The sequence below is a fragment of the Oenanthe melanoleuca genome, chromosome 8 (assembly GCF_029582105.1).
Source record: "Oenanthe melanoleuca isolate GR-GAL-2019-014 chromosome 8, OMel1.0, whole genome shotgun sequence".
Classification (NCBI taxonomy): Eukaryota; Metazoa; Chordata; class Aves; order Passeriformes; family Muscicapidae; genus Oenanthe; species Oenanthe melanoleuca.
Window position 1 is genome coordinate 58,781 of NC_079342.1, and position 25,235 is coordinate 84,015.

General features: G+C 40.9%; 1 protein-coding gene across 1 annotated transcript in view; it reads left to right on the forward strand.

Annotated features, from left to right (window-relative positions):
* Positions 1-25,235, forward strand: part of SLC44A5 (solute carrier family 44 member 5) — a 62,357-nt gene that overhangs the window by 13,132 nt on the left and 23,990 nt on the right. The window contains exons 2-7 of the mRNA XM_056497651.1: positions 13,940-13,988; positions 15,067-15,140; positions 17,507-17,591; positions 21,449-21,533; positions 23,905-24,033; positions 24,803-24,863. Of these exons, the coding sequence (XP_056353626.1) occupies positions 13,940-13,988; positions 15,067-15,140; positions 17,507-17,591; positions 21,449-21,533; positions 23,905-24,033; positions 24,803-24,863 (483 nt within the window). The remainder of the gene's footprint in view (positions 1-13,939; positions 13,989-15,066; positions 15,141-17,506; positions 17,592-21,448; positions 21,534-23,904; positions 24,034-24,802; positions 24,864-25,235) is intronic.

Genomic DNA, 25,235 nt, shown 5'->3' on the forward strand with positions numbered 1-25,235 from the left:
AGTGAAGAAAATCCTTCTAATTAAAATTTAGAATATATGTGTTTACTCACAGACCACACACGGAAAGAAACAGTACGTAAAATACAGTTGTTGCAAAATTGCTAGTTAATAGTTGGGGGTGTTTTAGTTTCTCCAGAGATTTGGGATATTTAATGAGTGCTGATAATAAATTTACATATTTCACATTTTTATATAATATAGTACAGATATAATGTCTTTCTCTTCACGTTCCATTCTTTAAAGAGATAAGTGGATTAACAGAAGGTAGGAAAAAGTAGGGTCCAAGCATGCACTGTGGAGTCTTCTCTGCACACACTGACACTTCAGTTTTGCAATAGCTTTTGTTTGCATCACCAGAGGATGAATACTGTGTTGTGGTGGCTCATGGAGCAGGCAAACTCAGACTGCACACCGTGACATTTATGTTGTGTGCAGTTCCCTCAAGGTCTTGAGATGAGATGAGGTGTCCTGTGGCAATGCTGTCTGTAGGCTCAGTCATAATTTAGGCACAGTATCTGAAGAACATAAAGAGTGCTGTGACCTGCACTGGCACCAAGTACATGTGTCCTGAGGGCATTTGCTTAGAGTACCATTAGGAAAGACAGAGTAGAATTCTTCATGGCACCAGGAGCAGAGTTACTAGCCACAGAAACCTTACTGCTATAAATTCCATGTAGCAAAGCATGTTAGCAGCATCTTCATAGCTGAATGTTAAGTTTATGTGCTTCCAGTCCACCTCTTTGGTATCTGTGCACTAGCATCTGGCTCCATACATTTCAGAGAAAAGTGTAACACTAAAAAATGCAGTTTTAATGGGGACTTTCAACAACAATAACAGCAATAATAACAGTGTATTAGTTCTTTATTAGCAGTATCATATTTTTTGACTGTACTTTTCAATCCCAGATAACTCTAAGAAAAAAGCACTGGAGTTGATTCAACAATAAAACTGTAATGCTAAAGGCTCAATTTTCAATATTTACTGCTTCCAGTTCCTAGGATTTCACAGGTTTCACAGGATATTACAACCTTGTCACATATAAGAGCAGAAACTATTTCTAGTTATAATTTACATGAATATTAATATTTATCAAAAATAAGACATCATTTTCTAGGAATGAGTTGGAGATTAAACCAGAGATTAACTTTTAGGCATCTAGGCCTAATATTAAGCATTTTTAACCGAGAAAATGATACCTTCCAGACAGCAAGTTCTTATATACATTATGATTTCATTGCTTATTGTTATTCTCAAAATGTTAAGGTGCGTCTGCAGTGCATAAAGCTGAGTCTAGGACTGTAAAATGCTTGGGTTTTGTGACTTTTTATAAGGAGGTGAAACTTGTTCTACTTCTGAGACTGGGAAGGAATTTTCTGATCTTTTATCAGAGTAAACCAAATTCTTATTTATACAGCTTCAATCTTCTCATATTTTTTCACAACTCTCTTAAAAGCTTTCTCAGTGTTGCTAAGATTAATACCTATTCTGAGAAATCTCCCCAAATCCCCTAAATCATGTTTTACCTTCTATATTGGTCCAGTTTTGATTTGTCTTTGAGATGTTTCTTCTACACAAGTTACTTGTCAGTCTGTTAAATACTCATGTGTTCAACATTGACATTAAATGTTCACATCTGTAGTGGGCTCCGATTCTCTCTTTACTTCCTCCCTCTCCCTCCAGCAGCTGAAATAAACTTTTCATGTCATTTATGTATAATGAGTGTGTCGTATTATGGAGCTGCTGCAAATTCTGTAAGGATATCTCCTCCCTCTTAGAAAAGAGTGGGGGTCTGATGCAGCATCTGTATTTACCCAAATGCCCAGCTTTTGGATCCTGAACACTTGTTAAGATGCTAGGAAGGCCCATGGCCCATTCCTATAGTGAAGCAGATATTGGGCTGGGTTATCACTGACTACCCCTTCTTCTGAACAACAAGCATTGTCAAAATGTTCCCAGAGGATTTTATCTTTTGTGATCACGTCTTCATTAATTCCACAAATAGCTGGTACATATCTAATGATTCATGTGCATGGGGTTTAGTCCTATAATAATTTCAGTCTAGACTGAGCATTCAGGATTGTTGTTAATGCCTCTGTGTCTGTGGATTTACATCTAGGATTATGCTTTTCAGTTGTTTTGTTCTAAATTGATACACTACCAGCAATAGAAGACAAGTTTCAAATTAGGGTTAGGTTACCCATCACAAACTGGAAAATCTTCAAACTAGTTATAATAAATGTAGTCTTATACAGTAAGCATATCGTGTTATTTTTCTGTTGAAATTGAGGGGGACTCTGAGCCAGTTCTGTGCTTTAGACACTAACTTGACACCTACTTCTGCAGAAACAACCTTTTCTCATATTGCACAGCGCCTGGTATAGTACCATTGCAGCTCAGTCTGTGTACAGGTTTAGGAGTCCCTGTGTATCAGTTTTTACAGATATCTAGCTAACATGAAATTTTCCAAACTTAATTCTATTACATCCAAAATTATTCAGACAGTTTTCAGATCACCATTCAAATAATAATTTATTTGTTTTTACACCTAATAATGAAATGTATGGAGACATCGTTTTCTGCAATAGTGTGTAACAATCTCTGATTAACTGTGTTTGTTGGAAATGCTGACAACTTACTTGGAGGAATAAAAACTTGTAACTAATACTGGATTATTTATTTGCTAACAGTCCTAGGAATTGAACCTGGCTCAAAGGATACAGACCAACTTAGCATAATATGCTGTTCCTTTAGAAGCCTATAGAAACAGAAAACATCAGTAGCTACAGTCCTCTTCTTTTGTCTAAGAATGCATTTGGCTTTGTGTAAAGCCAAGCTTTTGATTCCAGAGTATTTTCTTTTATGAAGACAAAATAGAGAATACAGTGGAAGTCTGTTTTTATTAATAAGTGAAAAAACTGGGAATAAAGGGTGACTTCTGACCCTTTCTAAGCAACTGTATTTGCTCAAATAAATGCTTCAATTACATCTGCCTATATTACAATTTTGATAATATATTCACTGTTCCAGTCACAGAGCCATTGTTAACACTGCTAAGACTACAGAACACATCCTTACAGTAAGTGGCAGAAATGAAGGCAAAATAAATGAAAATGTGCCTGCCTGTTAAAATACTGGATCTAATTGACATAACCTTACAAACTCTTAATTGTCACTGCATATCTAATGGTTCAGAAACAGCCAGGGAGAGCTGGTGCTTTGTTCATTATACCAGAAAGTAAGCTGTACAGAGCCTGTTCAGAAAGACAGGCATTCATAATAATGCATCTTATGTACAATGTTAAATAAACACATTTTAATCTCTGTTAAAGCAGCAATAGTCATGACTCACCAAATCCCCATCTGAATGGTTTTATTTTTGTATTCTAATATCATACTGAGTTCTAGTAACCAAGTGCAAAAGTTGGTCGTGCATTTGGGTAGCAGGACTTAAAGTGAAAATCTTGGCCATGTGATATGACTCTTGGGGATGGTGCCTATGCAGGGCTGGGTGTGGGAGTCGATAATCCTTGAGGGTCCCTTCCAACTGAATACATTCTGTAATTGTGTAAAGATTGTGTACAAATTACTATGTTTACCTGTAGGAGTACAGTTCCTCTTAAAAGTGGGGTCCTGGCTGTACAGGTGAACTTGCCAGTTTCTGAATGTGCTCAGCAGGCACGTCCTGCTGAAGTGTAAGTGTCATGCATGTGTTAGGGCTGGGGGGGTCTGGCGGGACCTGCTGGCTGACGCTGGCTGCGGGCAGGAGCTCCGGGCGAGCCCGGGCTGCGCTGACCTGCGCCGGGAGCTCCGGGCGAGCCCGGGCTGCGCTGACCTGCGCCGGGAGCTCCGAGTGAGCCCGGGCTGCGCTGACCTGCTCCGGGAGCTCCGAGTGAGCCCGGGCTGCGCTGACCTGAGCCAGGAGCTCCGAGTGAGCCCGGGCTGCGCTGACCTGCTCCGGGAGCTCCGAGTGAGCCCGGGCTGCGCTGACCTGCTCCGGGAGCTCCGAGTGAGCCCGGGCTGCGCTGACCTGCGCCGACCTGCGCCGGGAGCTCCGAGTGAGCCCGGGCTGCGCTGACCTGAGCCAGGAGCTCCGGGCGAGCCCGGGCTGCGCTGACCTGAGCCAGGAGCTCCGAGTGAGCCCGGGCTGCGCTGACCTGAGCCGGCTGCGCCGGGAGCTCCGAGTGAGCCCGGGCTGCGCTGACCTGCTCCGGGAGCTCCGAGTGAGCCCGGGCTGCGCTGACCTGAGCCAGGAGCTCCGAGTGAGCCCGGGCTGCGCTGGCTGCGCCGGGAGCTCCGAGTGAGCCCGGGCTGCGCTGGCTGCGCCGGCGCTGCGGGCAGGGCGCAGCTCCACGGGCCCGCCTGAGCTCGGGAGGGTCGTGCCTCCGTGGCCTCGGGCAGGAGCGGCCCGGGCTGTGGCGGCTCGGGCGGGGCTACCGGAGGCGCTCGGCCTGGCTGAGGCCACCTCGCTGCTCCAGAGACGGGGACGAGCCGGGCCCGGTCCGCGGCAGAGCGGAGAGCGCGCCGGGCTGGGCGCCAGCGCTTGTCTCGCTCCCGTGTGCGCCGAAAGAGGTTTCCTGAGGCGTAGACCTGAACTAGGGCACAAAATGCCTTGCTCTGCTTTCAGTATTCCAGTCTCTCTAAGCAAGAGTGGTTTTATTTCAGGTATGAAATGCAAGGAGAATGGTGGCGACACCCACAGAAAACGTGTTGCAACAGCTTGTCGTAAAATAATGTCATCCAAGGACTTGCTAAGGAAACTGAATTAAATTTTACTAATTCTCCGAGTTATACAAGGATATTTTCTGGATGCTTTTCTGTCTTCTCTAGTAATCAGCCATCATAGCTCAGTGCAGTTCCCATGCCAGATTCTCACAGATGGTAGGACTAAGAGTTTCTGAAAGCTGTTCATTTAATTGCTAGAGATAATTGTCCCGGAGACTTTGTGCTAAAACCATACTTCAGAGATTTGTGTTCCCTTTTCCCTCAGAATAAAGGACTGTGGGAGTGGATATTTGTATATTCTATTGAAAAACTAAAGATGAGAGACAGGAGTTTGTCTTGAGTGAATCAGGATGTCTGTCTTATAATAAAAAAAAAAAAAAAAAAAAGTGGAGCTTTATGTGTATACTTATTTTACAGAATACTCTCATGTAATTTCTCTGGTTTTAAACTGACCTATGCTACGACGTTCTTATTCAAAAGCTTCTACTTCAAAAGAAGGAAAAGCATAATTTTTAATATGACTTCCAGTATTCTGTTTGTATCTAAAAGAAATTTTAAATTTACTATGTAAGTTTTAAATGGAAGGTTCTAAATAGGTTGTAATAGTTGTTTTCTAGTAGATACTTGTTAGTATAAAAATTAATAGGAAATAAAAGACAATTTAAAATTATTATTTGTTTTTAGTTCTTAATGGAAAATTGTGACAAATCTATGAATTGTCTACATTTTGTAGTAATTAATCATATAGGGCCAAGTTACAGAGATGTAAATATGTTGTGGAATTTGAACCTTGTGCTAAAGGTTCAGTGGTATAAATTTTGTTAGTCTCAAAAATGAATTGCTATTAAAAGTATGGTTTCCCCTTAACAAAATATAACTTGTTCTAGAGCTAAAGGTTCTCTTAATTATTTTACGCCATTGTTTGATTTCAGTATCAGACTCATGTATTTCTGTAATAGTAGTGATGGGAGTTTTGTTGCTGTTGAATGGAAAACCAGAAGATGAGCTAGAGGACTGAGCAGCCACCAGCCATATGAAGTTGCACTAGGGCAAGTGCCAGATTGTGCACCTGTAATGAGCACCCCTGGATGTACGGACAGACTGGGGATGAGATGCTGGAAAGCAGTGCTGTAAAAGTGTCCTGGCATCCTGCTTGACAGAAAGTTCAGTATGAGTCAGCAGTGCCCTGGAGCCAGGGGAACCAGCTGTGCCTGGGGCACATCAGGCCACATGGCCAGCTGGGCAAGGGGAGGGATTGTACCACTCTGCTCTGCACCAGCCTCAGCTTGAATGCAGCGTGTTTGGGACACCCCAGTATGAGAAAGACACCAAGCTCTTAGAGAGCATCCAAAGACGGGCACAGAGATGGGGAGGGACTTTGAGGGGAAGCCATGTGAAGGGCCACTGAGGTCACTTGGTCCATTCCATGCAGAAGAGGAGACTGAGGGGAGATTGCATTGCAGTCTTCAACTGCCTCATGAGGGGAAGAGGAGGGGCAGACCTGATCTCATCTGTGGTGCCCAGTGACAGGACCCGAGCGAATGGCCTGAAGTTGTGTTAGGGGAGGTTCAGGGTGGGTGTTAGGAAAAGGTTCTTCCCAGAGAGTGATTGCTTGCTGTAACAGGTTCCCCAGGGAAGTGGTCACAGCACCAAGCCTGACAGAGTTCAAGAAACATTTGGACAATACTCTTGGGCATATGATATGACTCTTGGGGATGGTGCCTATGCAGGGCTGGGTGTGGGAGTCGATAATCCTTGAGGGTCCCTTCCAACTGAATACATTCTGTAATTGTGTAAAGATTGTGTACAAATTACTATGTTTACCTGTAGGAGTACAGTTCCTCTTAAAAGTGGGGTCCTGGCTGTACAGGTGAACTTGCCAGTTTCTGAATGTGCTCAGCAGGCACATCCTGCTGAAGTGAAAGTGTCATGCATGTGTACTACATCAGGAACAGAGTAGTGAACACCAGGCATAGAGTCTCCAGGACCTGAAGAACCATAAGGGGAGATAAAACAGGTAATTGTCTTTAAAATTTGGATGCCTGATTCATTGTCTTCAAGACAAAAGCTGCATTTTTAAATGTTTAAAAAGGCTGTGCAGGGAGGAGGGGAGAGAAAGGATAGAACCTTATCTTAGTATTCTGAGAATTGTGTAAGTAATACTGAGTGAAAAATTTTGGAATTATGGAACAGCTTGAGACATAGCAATGCTCATTTTATACTGGACATTGTACAAACATGTTACATTAGGATTTTTGGTGTCTAGCTTTCAAAAGAAGAGTCAGCTCATTAAACAAATGCAGGCAACTATTGGCCATCATTGCAGCTCTTAGAAAAGGCCTGGTAAACAGAGAAAGACAGGTCTTCAAAATTATGCGTTGTGGTCAAGGCTCTGATTACTGCAGTTTCAACATGGCTTTTGTGAATTAGACACTAGTTTATTCATAAGATTGTGAGTCTGACTGTTCTCTTGCTTCCAAAGTAATTGAATGCATTTGTGCAAATAAAATAGTGGCTGATAGATGATGTACACAAAATCCAGAATAATCCAGCTCTTGTTTCATCCACCTGGCATTTTTATTTATAAAAAATGTGTATAGTTGCACTTTTTTTCCCAGTAGCAACAGTGCTAAGTTGTGATTATCAATGGTAAATGCTGAAGATACCCCTCCCTCTGAGATTATCAAAGTGCTATTTTAATGATTTATAGAAAAAGTCTTGGTATGGTATCTGCTTGCAGCATTTTACTGAATAAGAATAACTAGAAAAGATTGCAATGATGTGTAATGGTGTAAAGCATTTGGGGTTAGAGACTCTGCTAGGAGAAAAAATCATTAGCTGCCATCTGTCATTCTAGATTAGCTGGAATAAAGCAGCGTAGAAACAGAAAACTCTGACATTTTTTGATCCTGGATAGGAAGCATCTGATTATTTCAAAACATTCCTTTTCCTGGGTAAAGCATTATCAAAGCTGTGTTTTAGATGCTGTTTTTCCTAAAGCGTGAGAGTGTGTTCCAAGTCCAAGAGCCCTTTCTAGCTGGATTAATACATCAAAATGTTGGGAAAAGGAAATATTTAACAAAACAGCTACATCAGACATAACTAACAAACAGAACTTGCTTTGTTCTAGAGTTCACCCAGTCTCCTGGGCCCAACCTCATTTTGAAAAAAATGTCTTTTGGATAGTTGAGTTTCCAGAGAAGTACTCTTCACAGACATATAATTTCAGAAGTATCTTGGTAGCTGTGTCTTTGCTTGGATAGCCCGTGAAGCTTGTTACTTCATTAGTCCCAGAACAAGAATGATAAATGGAAGCTAGGAAAAAAAAAAACTCAGACAATTTCAGCTCCAAAGAAGAATATGGGGGAGCAGCTAATAAGCATATTGAAATGGAAAGCATATTGAAATGGAAACCATAATGAAGCTCTGTGTGTGACCCAAACTGCTGGAAACATTTTGTTTGTTCTTCAGAGAACTGTAAAACTTCCAATAGCTATTGGTGTTTTTGATCACGTGGCAGAATTGCAGTTCAGTGATAATTTGCATGTAATACATTAACTGTATACATTTTCAGTCTGCTTTCTGAGAGTAATTGTTTGACAACTGATATATTTCAATACCTGCCTGACAGCCTGTGCTGCCACTAATATTAGGGGAATGTTAGATGTGGACCTTATGTCATGCTGGTGATGTTTTTTCTAATGTTAAGTGAACATGAGCAGCATGTTAATTGTACAGTCACCATCAGGAAAAATACTGCACAGTCTTTGGATTGATATTCATTTGGGAATGTGATATGTTGTTGTTCACTGTCTTGTGGCTGTGACATGGAGTACATAATACTTTTCCAGCTACATGACTAATTAGGAGACTGCAATGATAATAATTTCATTCTTAGAGTTTGATTTAGTGTTTGGTTTTTTAACCACACTAGAAAAACAGTCAGCCATCTCCACTGAACTGACAACTCTCAGAATTCCTGGGCAATTCTCTTTATGTGGTGCACATGCCCTGGACTTCTTGAGAAGCAAAGGAGTCTGAATGATGGGTAAAACTAGCTAGTACATAGCAGTTTGGTCTGCTTAAAACCTTCAACCCTTGCCTTTCACTGTGTTGTGTTTTTTACCCACATTGCTTTGCTGTGTCCTTTGGTAAGACTTGCAGCAGTGGCACTTGGTTTGTGAGCAGTGCTGAATGCCCTCAGCTTCACTTTAGCTCAGCAATAGTCACTTTTGAAACTTGGACTAGGTGTGGGTGGGAACTGACTTGCATGTTGAGATCTCTGTCTTTGCAGCTTTGTAAAGAAAACAACACTTAAGTGATGAGGCGACTTGTTTGTCTTACCTACCACTCCTCTTCCCTCTTCACCCTTCTATTTTTGCATGTTATGAGCCAGTATCAAAGTATAAAGGCAGTCCAGAACCTTATACTGGCACTTAAAAGATACTTCAAAGGTAGCTACCATTTAGTATGATTTGTTACACAAGAGAGGAATCATAAGTGTGTTTTTATTATAATTGCAGTTTATGCAGTTATACAAAGGGACCCCAGGCAGGTGCAGAGGAGAGCCATTTTATTGCAAGAAGCATCAGTTACACAGTTTTAGAACATAACAAACATAATCCAACCAACCACATGAACGTGTAATGATTATTTAACTGGTTTTTCTACCTCCAATTCAGCTGAGTCACTTTCCTGTAGTCCTCTTGTACTTAGACAAAGCAGCAGGTCTGAGCCATGATTTTAAAGGGTAGCAAGGCCCTTATTTTTTATGAGGTTTTACCTATATGCAGCACATGATCTTCTAAGAAATAAGTTACACCTGAATCTTTCAAAGAGGAAAAAACCCCAGGATACTGGTAAACCACGTACAAGACTTACTGAAAGAATTGTTTTTGTATTAATGTCAAGCTTTTAAATGTCAAGCTTTTTCATTTTAATTTTAATTAATGTCAGACTTAATAGACTGTTTCAACACTGTGTGTTTTACAGTAAAAATGTATTATTTTACATTACTAGGATTATTAGGCTGTATCTGCATAAGGAATACTGAATGTGGCTTAAAATGTACCTTAAGTTTGCCTAAAAAAATATTCTAAATAAAATTAAATTTGCTACCACGAAACAGCAGTACATTTCAAATATTTATTTGGATTCTTTGCAAAATTAAGACTGTAAACATTGAAAAGTTTAGGCTTTTATATATATTCAAGAAGTTTCTGCTTCTGAAAAGGATCAATCAGGAACTTGTGTGGGAACTTGTGTTGGGATTTTTTTATAATCCTACTGAGAACAGATGGGCAGAAGCATCAAAATCTTAATGTGATTTTTTTTAGAGAAACAGAACTGGGACGAGCATCTTTCAATCCTACTGCACCCCGTGCATTTGTTAGCAGCCGAATTCGTTGTCTTGTGCACTTGCATCTTTGAGCATTCAATTAGCAGCTTAGGTACATGGAGGCCTTGCTGTTGCTGAGGCCTTTTCTAGAAATACTTTGAATTACTTGAACTGATGTGCTCCAGTAGAAGGGAGCAGCTCCTACACGTGCAGATCCAACGGCTTGGTAATAAAAAACTTTTCTCTGTCCTTTGGCTGTTGACTACCTGTTCTAGTCACTGGCACGTGTAATTGTTGATCAAACACCAGGGAAGAAGAAACTAATAGTTATCAAACTAGAAGCAGCATTTTATTTTAATGTTTGTTAGCATACATTTTTGCTTAGCACTGTCTGTTCAGTGCCTTCTGTTCCTTTACTGTATTGATATTTAGTGAAGAAGCCTTTCACAGAGGTGCAAACTTGAGTGGGAGCACAGTAAAATCAGTCATTTGGCCTCACTGCATTTCTTTTTTTTTTCTGCCTGCCTAAGAATGACAGGAGGTCTTGGGAGGTAGTTAAGTACAAGGGTTCAGTCAACAGTTAATATTTTGCAGCAGATCAGTCTACATCTTCAATGTGTTACTTTTGCCTTGGTTGCCTGATACTGGTTATATTAAATATCTAATTTGGTAAACATTAGAACATTGCTGCTAAGTTCTGTAATAACAAAATGGGCTTTGAGTTCATATCACAGGCATCATTGGTTAAATGTCATATGAGATTATTCTTCTTTGTCATTGTGTACTATGCAGTGACAGTACTGATTTTAAAATGTCATTTTTGGCATTCCAGCATGTAGTTAAGCCTTATCTTGTACATTATCGTAGGAGTGCGTGTACAAGTGTACACATTTCTCATTGCAGAGCTCTACAATTAGTGTTTTAATCATATTCCACAGAGAATGGAAATTTCTGGTCAGGATCACCACATGTAGATTCTGTTCCTATGTGGCTTCAAATGAGAGATTGCCACAGGCTTTCAGATTCACATATTGAGTATAATACCTTGTACTTCATTTCACTATAAAAACATTACAGTATCAATGTAACAGTGCTGAGCTCTTGTGCTATGTCTTCTGTTCTGCCCTTTTGTGCTGTGCAGAAATACAAAAGGTACATTCTAGTAAGAAATAATTTAGTAAATTATGACTACTTTACAAATAGATTTCCACTTGACAAGATTGGAATTTCGATATACAGAAGACAGTTTACACTTTAAACTTACATGACTTGAATTTTGGGGTGTCATATGTATAGAGGAGGAAAAATGTGGCCACCTGTTGGATGTAAAGACTGTATCATAGTAGCACAGGCTACAGAAATGTAGCCAACAGTGTTATACCTTGTTTTCAGTCAGCAAATCATCAGGATTTTTTTCGGTTGTACTGACTTCCATGTGTTTATTTCACAGAGGGTATTCAGGTGGAGCTATTTCCCTTTCTGCATGCACAGTGTAGGTGAATACGAGCTGATAAGAGTCATTCCTCTTTGTGCAGACTGGCTTGGGTAGGTGGACAAGGCACTGATAACTTTCTATTCACAGAAAGGCCTGCCTACTTTGTGAATTTCTATTCTGGTTGGAGAAGTCCCTGACAATCAGCTTTACATTAAAATCTATTTAAATAGTATTTTTGTGTATCTCTGCTTGCTGGGGAAAGCAATACACAGTCAGTGTCTCACACAAAGAGCTCGCTCAACTGATCCAGGTACAGGAACATGGATAGAGACAAAGAAAACTACTATGGAAAACATGGTAATTTACTTGCTTTCTTGGAACAATTCAAAACAGCTGATCTAAATCTCACATATTTCAACTGTGTTATTTCAATTGACTTAAATGGGCTTGGATCCAGACTCAAATGATTTTCTGTAACTTCTTCAATTATCAGGAATATTCTAATTTTTTTCCTGCATGTCATTTGCTAGTTTATTTAAATTGCACATCAAAGGTAAATTTTATGTGTGTATATAGTCGATTTTTATTTTAGGTAAGTAGTTTAGAGTTGCTTTTTAAAATTATTACAGTGGTAAAGTGTAACAATTCACTTCATATGCTGTTTGGAGTCAGAATTCCTAAATATCTTGTGACTTATTTCTTGTAATGATATTTTACTTCAACTTACACAAGTTTTATATTATAAGACAGCCTGTGAAATAGATCTGTCTCATCTGCAAAGAACAAATATAATCACAGTTTTTAATCTTAGGAAAAGGTGTCTGTCCCCCCTCACCACTGCTTTCTTCCTTATGCCTGCCGAACTCCTGAAGCTTGGAATTTGCTTTCTAAATACTTTTGTAGCTGGGGAAGTGCTTTGCTTCTACCAGGAGCTATCTAGATATTAGAAACAGAAATAATTCCCACCTCACCCCCCAAAAAATCTTCAGAATTTGGAAAGAATAGTAGTAATTAAGTAGGGAATTTATATTTAATTTAGAATTAAGTTAGAAAATTTAGATTAAACAAATTAAACATAGCTTCTTCCACTCCCTAGCATTGCTATCATACATCACTTCTTTAAAGTTTTAATTTTTTGATCTCTTCTGTATTAGGATATTCTTGTTGCAGGAACTTGATAAGGTGGTTCTGAGCACCTCAGATGAAGGGCAAATAGGATTTTATTAACTGCTGTGTTTATTGTACTGGTCTGTGTATATTTTGATAAGGTTTTTTTCTAATACAAACCAAGAACAAAGTTTGGCATTTAGTTAATAAGCAGATTCTGCTTTTGAGAAGTTGCTGAATTGTTCTCTAATTGACAAAACTTTGAGGCCCAGGGGAGGAAATTTAGGCCAGTAGCACCATGTAATACCAGGGATGTTCTGAAGAGGAGATCCTTAAGAAAGCAGTGACAAAGCACCCTGAAGCAGTAATTTGTACTGCAACTTTGACATTTGAATGAAGAATTAATTTTTCATTGCACAGAGTTTTGTTCAGTAAATCTTCATAATTACTGAACTTTGTAAAGAAAAAGTCCCATAAAACTGGATAGCTAGCTTCAAAAGGAAAAATCCAAATTCTGGTCTGCTGAATGGAAAACTGCTTGTTTCTCTTCATACAGTAGCTCAAAACTTGAAAATTTTAATTTGACCATAAGTTTTTGTTATTGTTTACCAAGTGAGATCATACTTTAATTTCTCATATCCTGGTCCACATTGAAAGCACAGGTTGGTGGGTTTGTATTTGGTAGGTTTTTAATACAGTTTTTTTTTTTTGTGTGTAGAGTAGCTGTGCTAATCAGGATAGCCACATGAAAAACAGATTGTCAGTGGAGGGTGTGGATGCCCCAAACCTTGCACTGTTCAAGGGCAGGTTGGGTGGGGCTCTGAGCAGCCTGGTCTAGGAGGAGGTGTCCTGCCTGTGGCAGGAGGTGTTGGGACTAGATTATGTTGAAGATCCCTTGTAACCCTTGAACATTCTATGATTCTAGGGGAAAATCAGAAGCACATAGTCTGTAACTGCAGAGGTAGGTTCATTTGCTCGCTGTCAGACACACTTAGCCTGTGACTGGGAGACATAATCCTTGTCTCTCAAATACACTGTGAACCTGAGCATAGGTGTAGTCATAGGATGTACTTTAAAGGTAATTTATCATGTGGTAAATATGAGGGCCTCAGTGTTTTTAAGTTAGAAGAAAAAAACCTTAATTTCATATACAAAATCTAGGTAATTTTGTTGGTGAATTACTGGTATTGCCCATATGAAATTATTTTAACAAAGCTGATTAAATAGAAATGTATGGCAGATGCTCTTCAAAGGCCAGTGTTAACACCACCCCCCTTCCCCCACAATTTTATTTTAAATAATGACATGGTTTTATACTGTTTTATTTTAAATGCAGGTGAACCAAGGAAATTTGACCCAAAGTTCAGAGGACCTGTTCATAGCAGGTAAATATCATAATCTATTCTGTTAAATTCTTTTGGTGAACACAGGTTAAAAATGTTTGTTAGCAAAACTTGTGAATTTGATCAAGTCCATCTTTTAACCATGGTTAATTTTTCAGTATTTTTCCAGATGCGGAGAGCTAAGTTCTAAACAAGTATATACTGTCCTTACTGAGAAGAATAAATTAGAGAACCACAAGTTATTTCGGTTTTATCATTCTCAGGAATAAATTTATGATAGAGAAGATCACTGCAGACTTGCCATACTCTCATTTGAATACACGCACTCTTCTATGAAGGATGTATTTTTTCCTTTCTGAAAACTAATAATTTTAGAAATAAATAGACGTACTTGTTTAGGGAGTTTGTCCTTATTTGTGAAGTATCTTTATAATGCTGCTGGTGTGTCAAGCCAAGCTTGACTGGTGTCAGAATTGCATCTGAATGGAAGCTGGGAAAATAAGAAGCATTGTTTCAGCATTGCTTCTTCAATTTTGGGCAGTTGTCCTATCTTAGGTTACTGTCATATTGACCCTGGATCCTGTACCACCTCGACCTCACTGAAAGTTTATTTCAGTGAGATAATAAAGCTATTCCTCTCTGTGAAGGGAGAAGTGTCCACACTTGGTAACATATTTCAAGTTCTCCAGCTGTTTAAAAAATCTCTAAATCTCTTTTATGTTAAAAATGTTTCTCTGTAAGAGGAAACATGGGTTGGAAAACAGAAAGAATGGCAGATGCTAAAAATGAATTCTGAGGCAGATGTTCTGTAGCATATCTTGCCACTTATGTGATCACTTATATGATAAGGGATCTCATGGGTTCACTTGTTTCAACAATATTTAAATCTGTTCCTCAATATGTTCTCATTGTCTGCAGTGAAAAAAGCATATGCATTTATTTGCTGGTCTTGCTGCAAAAACAGGACCTTACACCTCAAGTGTGAGTTTGTGACTAAAACTTCTGCAAGATGCTGGTCCAGACATCTCATTCAGATGTTAAAACACCCTATGACAATCAGTGGTTTTGAAGGGTCCTATTAAACGCCTTATTTTCAAAAAGTTTTTCTTCTTGCCCCTAGACGCTGCACAGACGTAATTTGCTGTGTGATCTTCATAGTTGTCATTCTGGGTTACATTGCATTGGGAGTTGTGGGTAAGTAGATGGAGGTCTAGTAATGCCTTTTCATATAGAGAGAGGCAGCTTTGTGAACGTTAGAATTTTTAATTGAAATGTTCCTTTTGCTTGTATTTGTGCAAAGCTTTCCAATCAATAAGTAATGCCTTTTGTAGAAGCAAATAATGAATTAACATTCAGTATCTATTGTAATTCACAGAATCACAGACTGGATAAGGCTGGAAGGGACTACAGTAGGTCATCTGGTCCAACATCCTTGCTCAGAAGGGTCATCTCAGAGCATATAGCACAGGATTGCATACAGATGGTCCTGGAATATCCTCTGTGAGGGAGACTCCACACCCTCTCTGGGCAATCTGTTCAAGTGCACAATCACTCTGCAGGAAAGAAGTTCTTCCTCATATTCATGTGGAATTTTCTGGGCTCAGTCCCTGCCCGTTCCTCTGGTGCCATATCCGGGCCCCCAGAGCAGAGCTGGTTCCTACTCTGCCCCCTCCCTGCACTCAGGGACACCCAGGGACAGACAGGGGCACTCAGGGACACCCAGGGACAGACAGGGACACCCAGGGACAGACAGGGACAGACAGAGTCACACAGGGACACTCAGAGACACACAGGGACAGACAGGGACACTCAGGGACACCCAGGGACACTCAGGGACAGACAGGGACACCCAGGGACTCACAGGGACAGACAGGGACACTCAGGGACACTCAGGGACACCCAAGGACACCCAGGGACACTCAGGGACACTCAGAGACACTCAGAGACACCCAAGGACACCCAGGGACACTCAGGGACACACACGGACAGACAGGAACAGACCCAGGGACACTCAGGGACACCCAGGGACAGCCAGGGCTGAGCCCCTCTCTCTGGGCTCCTCTCCAGGCTGAGCAGCCCCAGCTCCCTCAGCCTTTCCTGGCACAGAGATGCTGCAGCCCTTGCTCAGCTCCAGGAGCTCCTGCCCTGCTGTGCTGAGGGTGCAGAGCTGCACAGAGCCCTGCAGAGGAGCCTGCAGGGCTGGCACAGGGTGGGATCCCTGCCTGACCTGCAGGGAATGCTCTGCCTGAGGCACCCCAGGATCCCACTGGCCTCTTGGCCCCCAGGACAAACTGCTGGCTCAGGGAAAACTTGTTGTCCCTGAGGACCCCAAGTCTTTCTCTGATGAGCTGCTTCCCTGCAGGCAATTCGGGAGAAGTTCAAAGCCATGTGTTTGCTGATAAAAAAATACCTGGCAAAATTAAGTGTGTTCAAAAAAATTACATGGTTTGATAAGTTTGCTGTCATAAAGTAACTGTTGGAAAATTTCTGGCGAAAAGCTAGATGAAAACAGTTTGGGTTGAAAGCAGCCCTGAGGAGAAGGAATTGGCAATGCTGATTGATGAGGCTTGGCCACGAGCCAGCCACGTGCACCTGCAGCCCAGAATGCAAAATGTATCCTGGGCTGTGCTGACAGAAGTGTGGTCAGCAGGGGAAGGAGGGGATTCTGCTCCTCTGCTCTGCTCCTGCCAGACCCCATCTGCCTCTGGAGCCCTGCACAGGGAGAGGCTGACAGGCTGGAGCAGGTCTCTGAGGGATGGAGCCCCTCTGCTGTGAAGATGCTAACAGGTTGGGGCAGGTCTCTGAGGGCTGGAGCCCTGCACAGGGAGAGGCTGACAGGCTGGAGCAGGTCTCTGAGGGATGGAGCCCCTCTGCCATGTAGATACTGACAGGCTGGGGCAGGTCTCTGAGGGATGGAGCCCTGCACAGGGAGAGGCTGACAGGCTGGAGCAGGTCTCTGAGGGATGGAGCCCTGCACAGGGAGAGGCTGACAGGCTGAAGCAGGTCTCTGAGGGATGGAGCCCCTCTGCTGTGAAGATGCTGACAGGTTGGGGATGTTCAGTGTGGAGAAGGGAAGGCTCTAGGGAGGCCTTAGAGCCCCTTCCAGTGCCTAAATGGTCTCTAAGAGAGCTGAAGAGGGACTTTGCACAAGGACATGGGTTGACAGGATAAGGGGAAATGGCTTCTAAATTGACAGAGGGCAGAGTTAGGCTGGGGATTAGGAGGAAATTCTTTCCTGTAAGGGTGGTGAGGCCCTGGCACAGGTTGCCCAGAGAAGCTGTGGCTGCCCCATCCCTGAAAGTGTTCAAGGTCAGGCTGGAGGGGGCTTGCAGCATTGGATTGCTTTCTTGCAGTTTAATCCATATTGTAGTATAGCTTACTGTGCTTTGCATTTTAGTTTTTCATTAGGAAACCTGCTAATCAGAATTCTTCAGTGTTGATCAACAAAGTATAAAAAAAAAAATGGTGCTTTAGAAGTGATACATTTTCATGCTAGCTAGTTTTAATCATTAACTGTGAGCACTTGACTAAAATCTTAAGAAGTATTTTATATTTTGCAGCTTGGGTGCACGGGGACCCCAGGAAAGTGATTTATCCAACTGACAGCTATGGGCAGTTCTGTGGTCAGGGAGACACCCCCAATGAGTGAGTACTAAATCCATTGATATACCTTTATTACTCATGCACTGTGAATACCATGTGAGGTTTCAAATCTCTCTGTCAAAGAGACAGTGACACTTTTACTGTATTTATTCCAGATAAAGCTCAGAAACATGTTAGTTGCCCAGTGCAAATCCAGATCCAAATTATTGCTGTAATGTAGTTGTTTATGTCATTTAGAGAATATTTTTGTAAGGTATCATTATAACTTAAATATTGTATCAGCAGTTCCATAGAAAGTGACTAGCTGGCACAGCTTCTAACTGCCAAAGTTTGGGTGATTCATAACCTGTTGAGTAATTCTTCATCCACCTTGGGATAAGAGTATTAAAGCATTGTAGTCTGGTCTATAGTTTTGTCAACATGCACCAGGTAACAGAAAAGTTTGTAGTGAAAGGCTCTTGGTTTTTTTCTGGTGCTTATCTGGTGCTGATAGAGAGGAGACTAAGTAGTCTGGGAGACAGGCACCTGTAACCATAACCTCCTTGGGTAAACAGGAGGTAAATACAGCTAAATGGCTCCATTAACTTAGCTCTGGTATTCAGTCAGTTTAGATTTTGAATTGTAAGAGTTAAATTAGTTAGTTGATACCAACAGAGTACTTACACATGAAGATAGCTTGTGCTCAAGGAAGAAAGATGTTGCATCGATTTTTTCTCTGAGAATCTAAGTGGTTTAAGAAACAATTTTGTAAAGATGTTTGCTTTTTCACTCACCTTCTTCCTTTCAAAAGGTAAGTTTTAGGCATGCTTTATGCCCTTGTCACTGTCAAGAAGCTGGATGCTATGCTAGTGTTTGATAACAACTCTTTTCTGCTTCTTTCTTTTCCCATTTAGCTTTCTGAGGAACAAAATGAGGAAGCCACTGTCCAAAGGGCAGTTCAGAAGGGGAGGAGCAGGAGATAGAGACTGGAACAAAAGTAGAGCTAGGGCTCTGTTTACTCTCAAGTTTTTGTACAGGGGAAACGGGGTAGTGAAAGAGAAACTGTTTTCTGACTATGCTTCACAGCAATTGTTGAAGAGTCAAACTTCCTGAAGAAGAAAAACAAGAAGAAAAAGTTGTAGTGGTGTGTCTGTTCCCCTCACCACACCCCTTCTCTGCTCCCCACCTCGCTGCCAATTTGTCCTTGTCCCCTCTGTTGCCAGTGGGAAGCAGTGGACAAATGGCTTTGGGAGTCTCAGACACACAGCTTCAATATCCTGTGTGATGTGGAGCCAGGTGTTTCTTACCATTCACTCACATTCCCTCTTTCTTTTTGTTACTTGAGTCTTCCCTTTAGTTATTTCTTACACTGTAGTTTTGGTTTCTTTTTGCAAATGACTGTCCCCATATGTGATTGCTGGAGAATAATACAGCTACTGAGACTGCATTTTGGAATTTATTTGGTACATTGAGGAGATTGTTATAAAAATATAAATCAGAAGACACATAGTGCAACCTACCAGAAAAGCAGGAGTGTTTATGGCAGTAGGACACTCCTCTGAATGAGTCCTTCTGGTCCCTGGAGTGGGGCTGTGGATATGCTTGTGAGGCTTTCATCAGTACCATTGCTTTTTGGATTCCCTGAAAGTAAGCAGTGGGAAAAACTAACCCAGAGCTATGGTTTTCTGAAGTCCCCAAGGGTTTAGTCTGAGACATTTCTTTGAGAAAGTAATCAGTCTTCATGTTTTGAATCTTGTCCTTGTAGCAAGTATTTTCAACAATCTCACAGAGGAGTAGAAAGGACAAGTTAGGAACAAAGCCAGCACTCACAACTTGTGCAAAAACCCATTTGAGCTCCAGCAAATGCCTTGCAGTCAAATAAATTGTTTGTATCATCATGAAAGTCTCTGTTATACCTCTTCATGTCTTCTTGTGATCTGTCTCCATTAGTTGCTGTGTAATCTCTGAACTTGTTTTACATTCTACAGAGCATAATGTACTAATGGAGTACAACACAGTTTCATTATACAGAATACAGACCTAATTCTCAGTGGGTGTTTTCATGTCTTATGTGTATATTTAAACTTTCTTTTCTGCTGTCAATACCAGTAAGTGGGCTAAGAAAAAAAAATCATAAATGGTTTTGAGTAGCTCACAGATCATAAATACCTTCAAGAAACTATTGAAGAATTATGACATTTCAGTCCAAAATTGTATTCTATTAATTTAAAGAAATAGCAACTAATGATGGTGAATTAGTTTTGCCAGGATGCATCTTTTCTTAAACAGTGCATAGCAGAATATACCTCAGTGAAAACAAGTTAACCTTGTAAAATGTCAGGCAGTTGAGTTAATCTCAGTCTTAAATGGAGCTTGAATGTGCAGTGGTGCTGTGTGATGGCTTTGAAGGCATAGCCCTGTTCAGCAGTTGGTGGGATTGTCCTGCTGCTGGGAGTGCAGAGATATGTCCCAGACTGGGGGATACAGTGAGATGTAGAAACAGGACTGGTGTTGAAGCAGGACAGATAGAAGAGGGGTAGCCTTGTTAGCTCAAGCACCCTTCATTGTTAATTCTGCTATCCTGCTGACAGACACAGCTCCCACTGTGCTGCATTGCCATGATGAAGGTCAGTGAGGGCCCAAACACTGCTTTGTGGGGTTTCTTGCACATCACAGAAGCATAGAGTAGCCTGAGTTGGAAGGACCTTAAAGCTAATCTCGTTCCAACCCTCGTTCCATGGCCAGTGACACCTTCCAGTAGATCAGGTTGCCCTGTTCAACCTGGCCTTGAACACTTCCAGGGATGGGGCAGCCACAGCTGCTCTAGGCAGCCTGTGCCAGGGCCTCACCACCCTCACAGCCAAGAATTTCTTACCAATATCCCATGTAAACCTACTCTCTGTCAGTGGGAAGCCACTCCCTGTTGTCCTATCAATCCAGGTCCCTGTAAATAGCCTCTCAGTATTTTGTGTAGGCTCCCTTCAGGTACTGGAATGTCACACTTAGGACATCTCTGAAGCCTTCTCTTCTCCAGGCTGAACAATCCCAATTCTCTCAGCCATTCCTCATGGGAGAGGTGCTGCATCTCTCTGACCAGCCTGGTGTCCCTTCATGGTCATCAGGGGGGCATGTGCACCATTTCCTCAGGGACACTCATAACCCCGAGCAGCTGGCTTTGAAGTCCTGTTTAAAAAGAACAGGTCTACTGCTGTACTATCTTCGCTAGAGCTGTCTGATAATTTTCTGACATGGAAAAGACTAGCAGCACATTTTGCTGTCTTCAAAACCCAAATCGTTAAATAAAGAGATCTTGGGGTCCTCAGTTTCCAGCAAATCCAGACTTAAGTGGCAGCTACCACAAGGCTCCAAGTTCCAGTAGATTTCAATTACGTGGGACTGACAGACTGACCCTTACTTTTATCAAGGGGCATCTTGTCAGTGTTATTAGTAAATGCTATTATATTCTATTTTCTGGAAAACTGCTTTTGGTTTCCAACCATAAAAAGCTTCTGATTGATTTTGGTGCCACCTTCTGATCAACAAAAATTAGGCAGATTTTACAGTGAAGCATTTGCTGATGGTGAGTTTGCATGCTGTGGTGTTTTTTCAGGGTTATTTTACAAACCTTACCCTCTCGAGGCAGGACTACAGATACATGGGTTGTTTCAGCTTAAAATCTTGCTGTGGAGAAAAGCTTGTCAAATTAGTATTCTTCAGAGCAAATACTTCTAGTTTCATAGATGTCCTGATGTGAAACATTCAAGGTCTGCTTGGGAATTTTTTTGTCTTGTGTTTGCAAGGATCGTATGGGTATTCACAATAATAGGATTTAAATATCAATAAATGCTACAAATTTTGGAATGGTAGGATGTATGAGCACCTATATTTATGGTGATAATTATCTTATATCCATTTCCTAGGAACAAGACCATTTTGTTTTACTTCAACATTCTGAAATGTGCCAGCCCCGTAGTGATAATAAACCTACAGTGCCCTACAACACAGGTGAGTGAAAATGTAGAGATAAAATATTTTCCCTCCATCTTAGTCTTGGTGCTTAAAAACGAGACGTATTTGTTTGGATTTAAAAATTGTTGTTTATGTCCTTCAAAATATAACATGATTGTTTTATAAATTACTTTTACCACACACTATCTGTAGCATGTGATGGTCAGAAAAATGAAATGGAAATGCACAAGATTTGTATTTTGGGTAAGAGTAGACAAAAAAATTCTGCTGTCTTGAATACAGCAATTTTTTACTTATGAATTCATCACAGGCAGCTATCCAATAGTATTCAGTGCATGCAAAAAATATTTATACCTAAGTTAAAACTAGGCATGTTCAAGAATCTGTGCATATTGCCAGTGATAGGAGTATCTGGGTGTGGTTGGAGCCTATGGCTCTTTCAAAAGTGAAGATTTTGAAAGCTTGTTTTGAATGCCACAATTTGTACTCTGTTTGATGTGCTGTGACTCCTCATGAAGGTGTGAAATAAACCCACTGCATTTGTGTGGGTTAAGATCAGCCTCCCAATTTTTCTTACAAGACTCTTTTCCTGAGCATAAAACATGGAAATCTGCAACAAGGAAGAGCAAGCACCCTCTTAACATTGGCTAGTTGCTGTAAGGATGAAAACTTGCTCCATCAGCTGCAGATCTGCTTCAGGAATCCCCATCTGTCCACATGCAGACACTGACACTGTTACCCTGCAGTCTTTAACTAGAACAGCTCAGTCTGTTCAGAAATATGAGGTCATTGTGTGGGATTTGACTGGTGCTGTGGTCAAGTTGGCAATGGCCGTAAATCAAATAGGGTGAAGTACTTGTTGAAGGAGTTTTTGGGAGTAGAGTAGTTACTGTGTTCATTTTCAGATATGCAACAACTCCAAAACCAAGAATGCTGTTTTTGAAATCTGTTTGTTAATGCAGATGGTTAAATTACTGGTCTTTTTGGAAAATGATGGAGAAATTTTTTTTTGATCGTTCCTCTTTTGAGCTGCAAAGTCCTTCATTCCTGACCTATACATATAAATTGGAGGAGAAAAAAACCCCAAGAACTAACATGAGAAGAGCTTCAGTTCTTGAATAAGACTGGATTTGAAAACTATTATTACAGTCCATTGGATCCATAGACAGCACATTTCACTCCCTGTTTCATGGATGGCAAACAGTTTACTGCAAAGTGTGTACTTGTTAGTCACCCCTTGCCCCAGCAAGGACAAAACTCTTCTTTCTTTGTTCCTTGTCCTGTGGGTAGTCTGTAGGACTGAAATACTCATTTAGAAAGACCCTCTTGCAGCATCTCCCCTGTTCTAATGATCAGTACAAGACCTTTTCCCAAAATTCTTTGGGTTGAATTACTTATGACAGAATGCCCTTGATGTGAAAGACGATTTTTGTGCATTGTTGCCTCTCTGGTACCCAGACAGCAGAGCTTTGCAAAGTATGTTTGGATAGCACAGCTTTGGAAACAAACTGCCTTCTAGAAAAGGCTGAAACTTGCTGCAAAGATGGAATTCAAACCACCTCACAGTCTTAATGCTAAGGAGTCAGAATGTCTGTCAACTTGTATGATTGCAGGGACCAGCAAAACCTTCAGAGCCTGTTTATCGGGGCAGCCACTTCTCCATATCCTAAATCTAAATCACTTCTCAGTAGATGTATTCAATAAACCCCAGTCCTCACCTGATTTCTCACATAAATCCAGCTTATAATGACTGTACCTTGGTTCATGTGAAGTTCATGCTTGACATGTGCATCCCCTGGCTTTGTAACTAGGAGAGATCCGTTCTTAGTCCGCAGTTAAAATTCACTTTTGAGTGATTTACACCTAACTTTTGACAATATTTGTAGAGATGTAATTGGCTGAAGAGGTTTTGTAGAAGGGTGAAACAACAGTACCTGAGACTTTTGATTTTAGTGAGACTTTCTTTAAATAAAGTTCTCCTTACACATGTAGTAGAAAGAAATTGCATGTATCCTGTGAAAGTAGCTGTCACACCACCTTGCTCATGTATACTGCTGCTGGTATATGTAGAGGAGGACCTGACAGGCTTTTTCTTGCTGTCCAAAAAGATAAGAAATACTCTTCAACAGAGTGAAAGTTCTTCTTACCTAACAGAATGTGTAGAACCTAAGACAGAGAGAGGGGCTTGATATGCCAGATATGAGGAGAGCACACTTTGAAAATGTTTTCTATCAAAGAATTCTGGAAGTATTCATTTAGGGAATAAAAATGACAACATATCCTTTCTAGCTCCTGCAGTAAACATTACTGAAGGCAGTGACATTTTTCTTACTTTTTCATTACACCGACTTTCCTTACCCTTCTCTACCCAGCCTGTATCTTTACTTACTTTTTTCTTTTATTGCAGCTTTGTGTCTCAAAGTGCCCAGACAGATTTGCAACCTACTCTGATGTTCAGGCTTCGTACAGATATAGACCAGATCAGTGGAATTACTTCAGGCAGTTCTGCAGACCTGGTTTTAACAATCCTCGCAAGGTGTGTATGTATCTCTAGAAGATAAAGGCTGTTTTTTCTTCAAGCAGTATGTAATGTGCATGATTTTACTGAGCTGCATCAAAGATTTGAATTACTCTGATTTCAGCATAGAAGATGTCCCGTTTATGTGATTTGACAGTTGTTTAATCCAGGCTGGAAGTCTTGAATGCTCACTACATCCCCCACTCTTCAAATGATTGCTGTTTGCTTAAAAGACTACCTGCAGCTACTCATGTAGTTGCAGTACTGTGGCAAGCAGCATCCTTTAGTACTTAGGTACCCCACAGAGGTAGAGTGCAGTGTCTCAAACCAATTCTTAAGGCTAAGTCATCTATAGCTACTTGGAAAGTTAGCTAAGAAAATTAGTCTGTCCTTCATATAACTGATTTTGCACTCAAATGTGCTGCATTACTTCTCCCATCTTTAAAATATCTTGCAATTCAGGTATATTAATTGGGTTAAATTCTAACTTTACTTTAAGAGAAAAGGTGAGGGGTAGGCAAGGAACAATTGCCCAGTCAGTTCTGGCTTAGATGCTGATCCAAAGGTCTTTTCTTTAATGTCACTAGAAAGGAAAAGAATAGTCTTTTTCCAAATCTCAGTGACAGTTTGGATTCTTACTTAGATACAAATTTATTTTGCAGCTCCACCAGGGAAATTTGGGGAGGAGGTTACAAAGCCCAGCTTGGGGCATTCCCTCAGGTTGGTGAGAAACAAACACTAGTTATACTGCTATGTATTCAGCATTCCTGTTTTTCCCCCTTTTCAGTCTGCTCCTCAAGTCCTACGTGATGAAGATTGTCCTTCGATGATCGTTCCAAGCAGGCCTTGTGAGTGGCTCTACTTCTTACAGACACCTTAGCAGTCTGTGAGCATTCTTACTAAAGCACAACTCCAGCCTGAAGTGAATTTTGTGACGTCACTAGGAGATGTCTGTTATCTGACACTGACATCCATTCGGTTTTAAAGTATAAGTCAATTCAGTTTGAAAATACAAATGTTAATTAATATTTTTTCTAACAGTCATCTGGGTCTTTTTTGTTCTTGAATGATCACTGATAGCAAAAGCTCTTCAATGCAAATTGTGCCTTCCAAAACAAGACCAGGCAAAGCCGTTGGTATAAAGAAAATGCTATGAATTTTGGAAAGATCATATGGCCAGCTGTTGAAGTTCAAATGTTCAGCCCAGTTACAATGCAGCT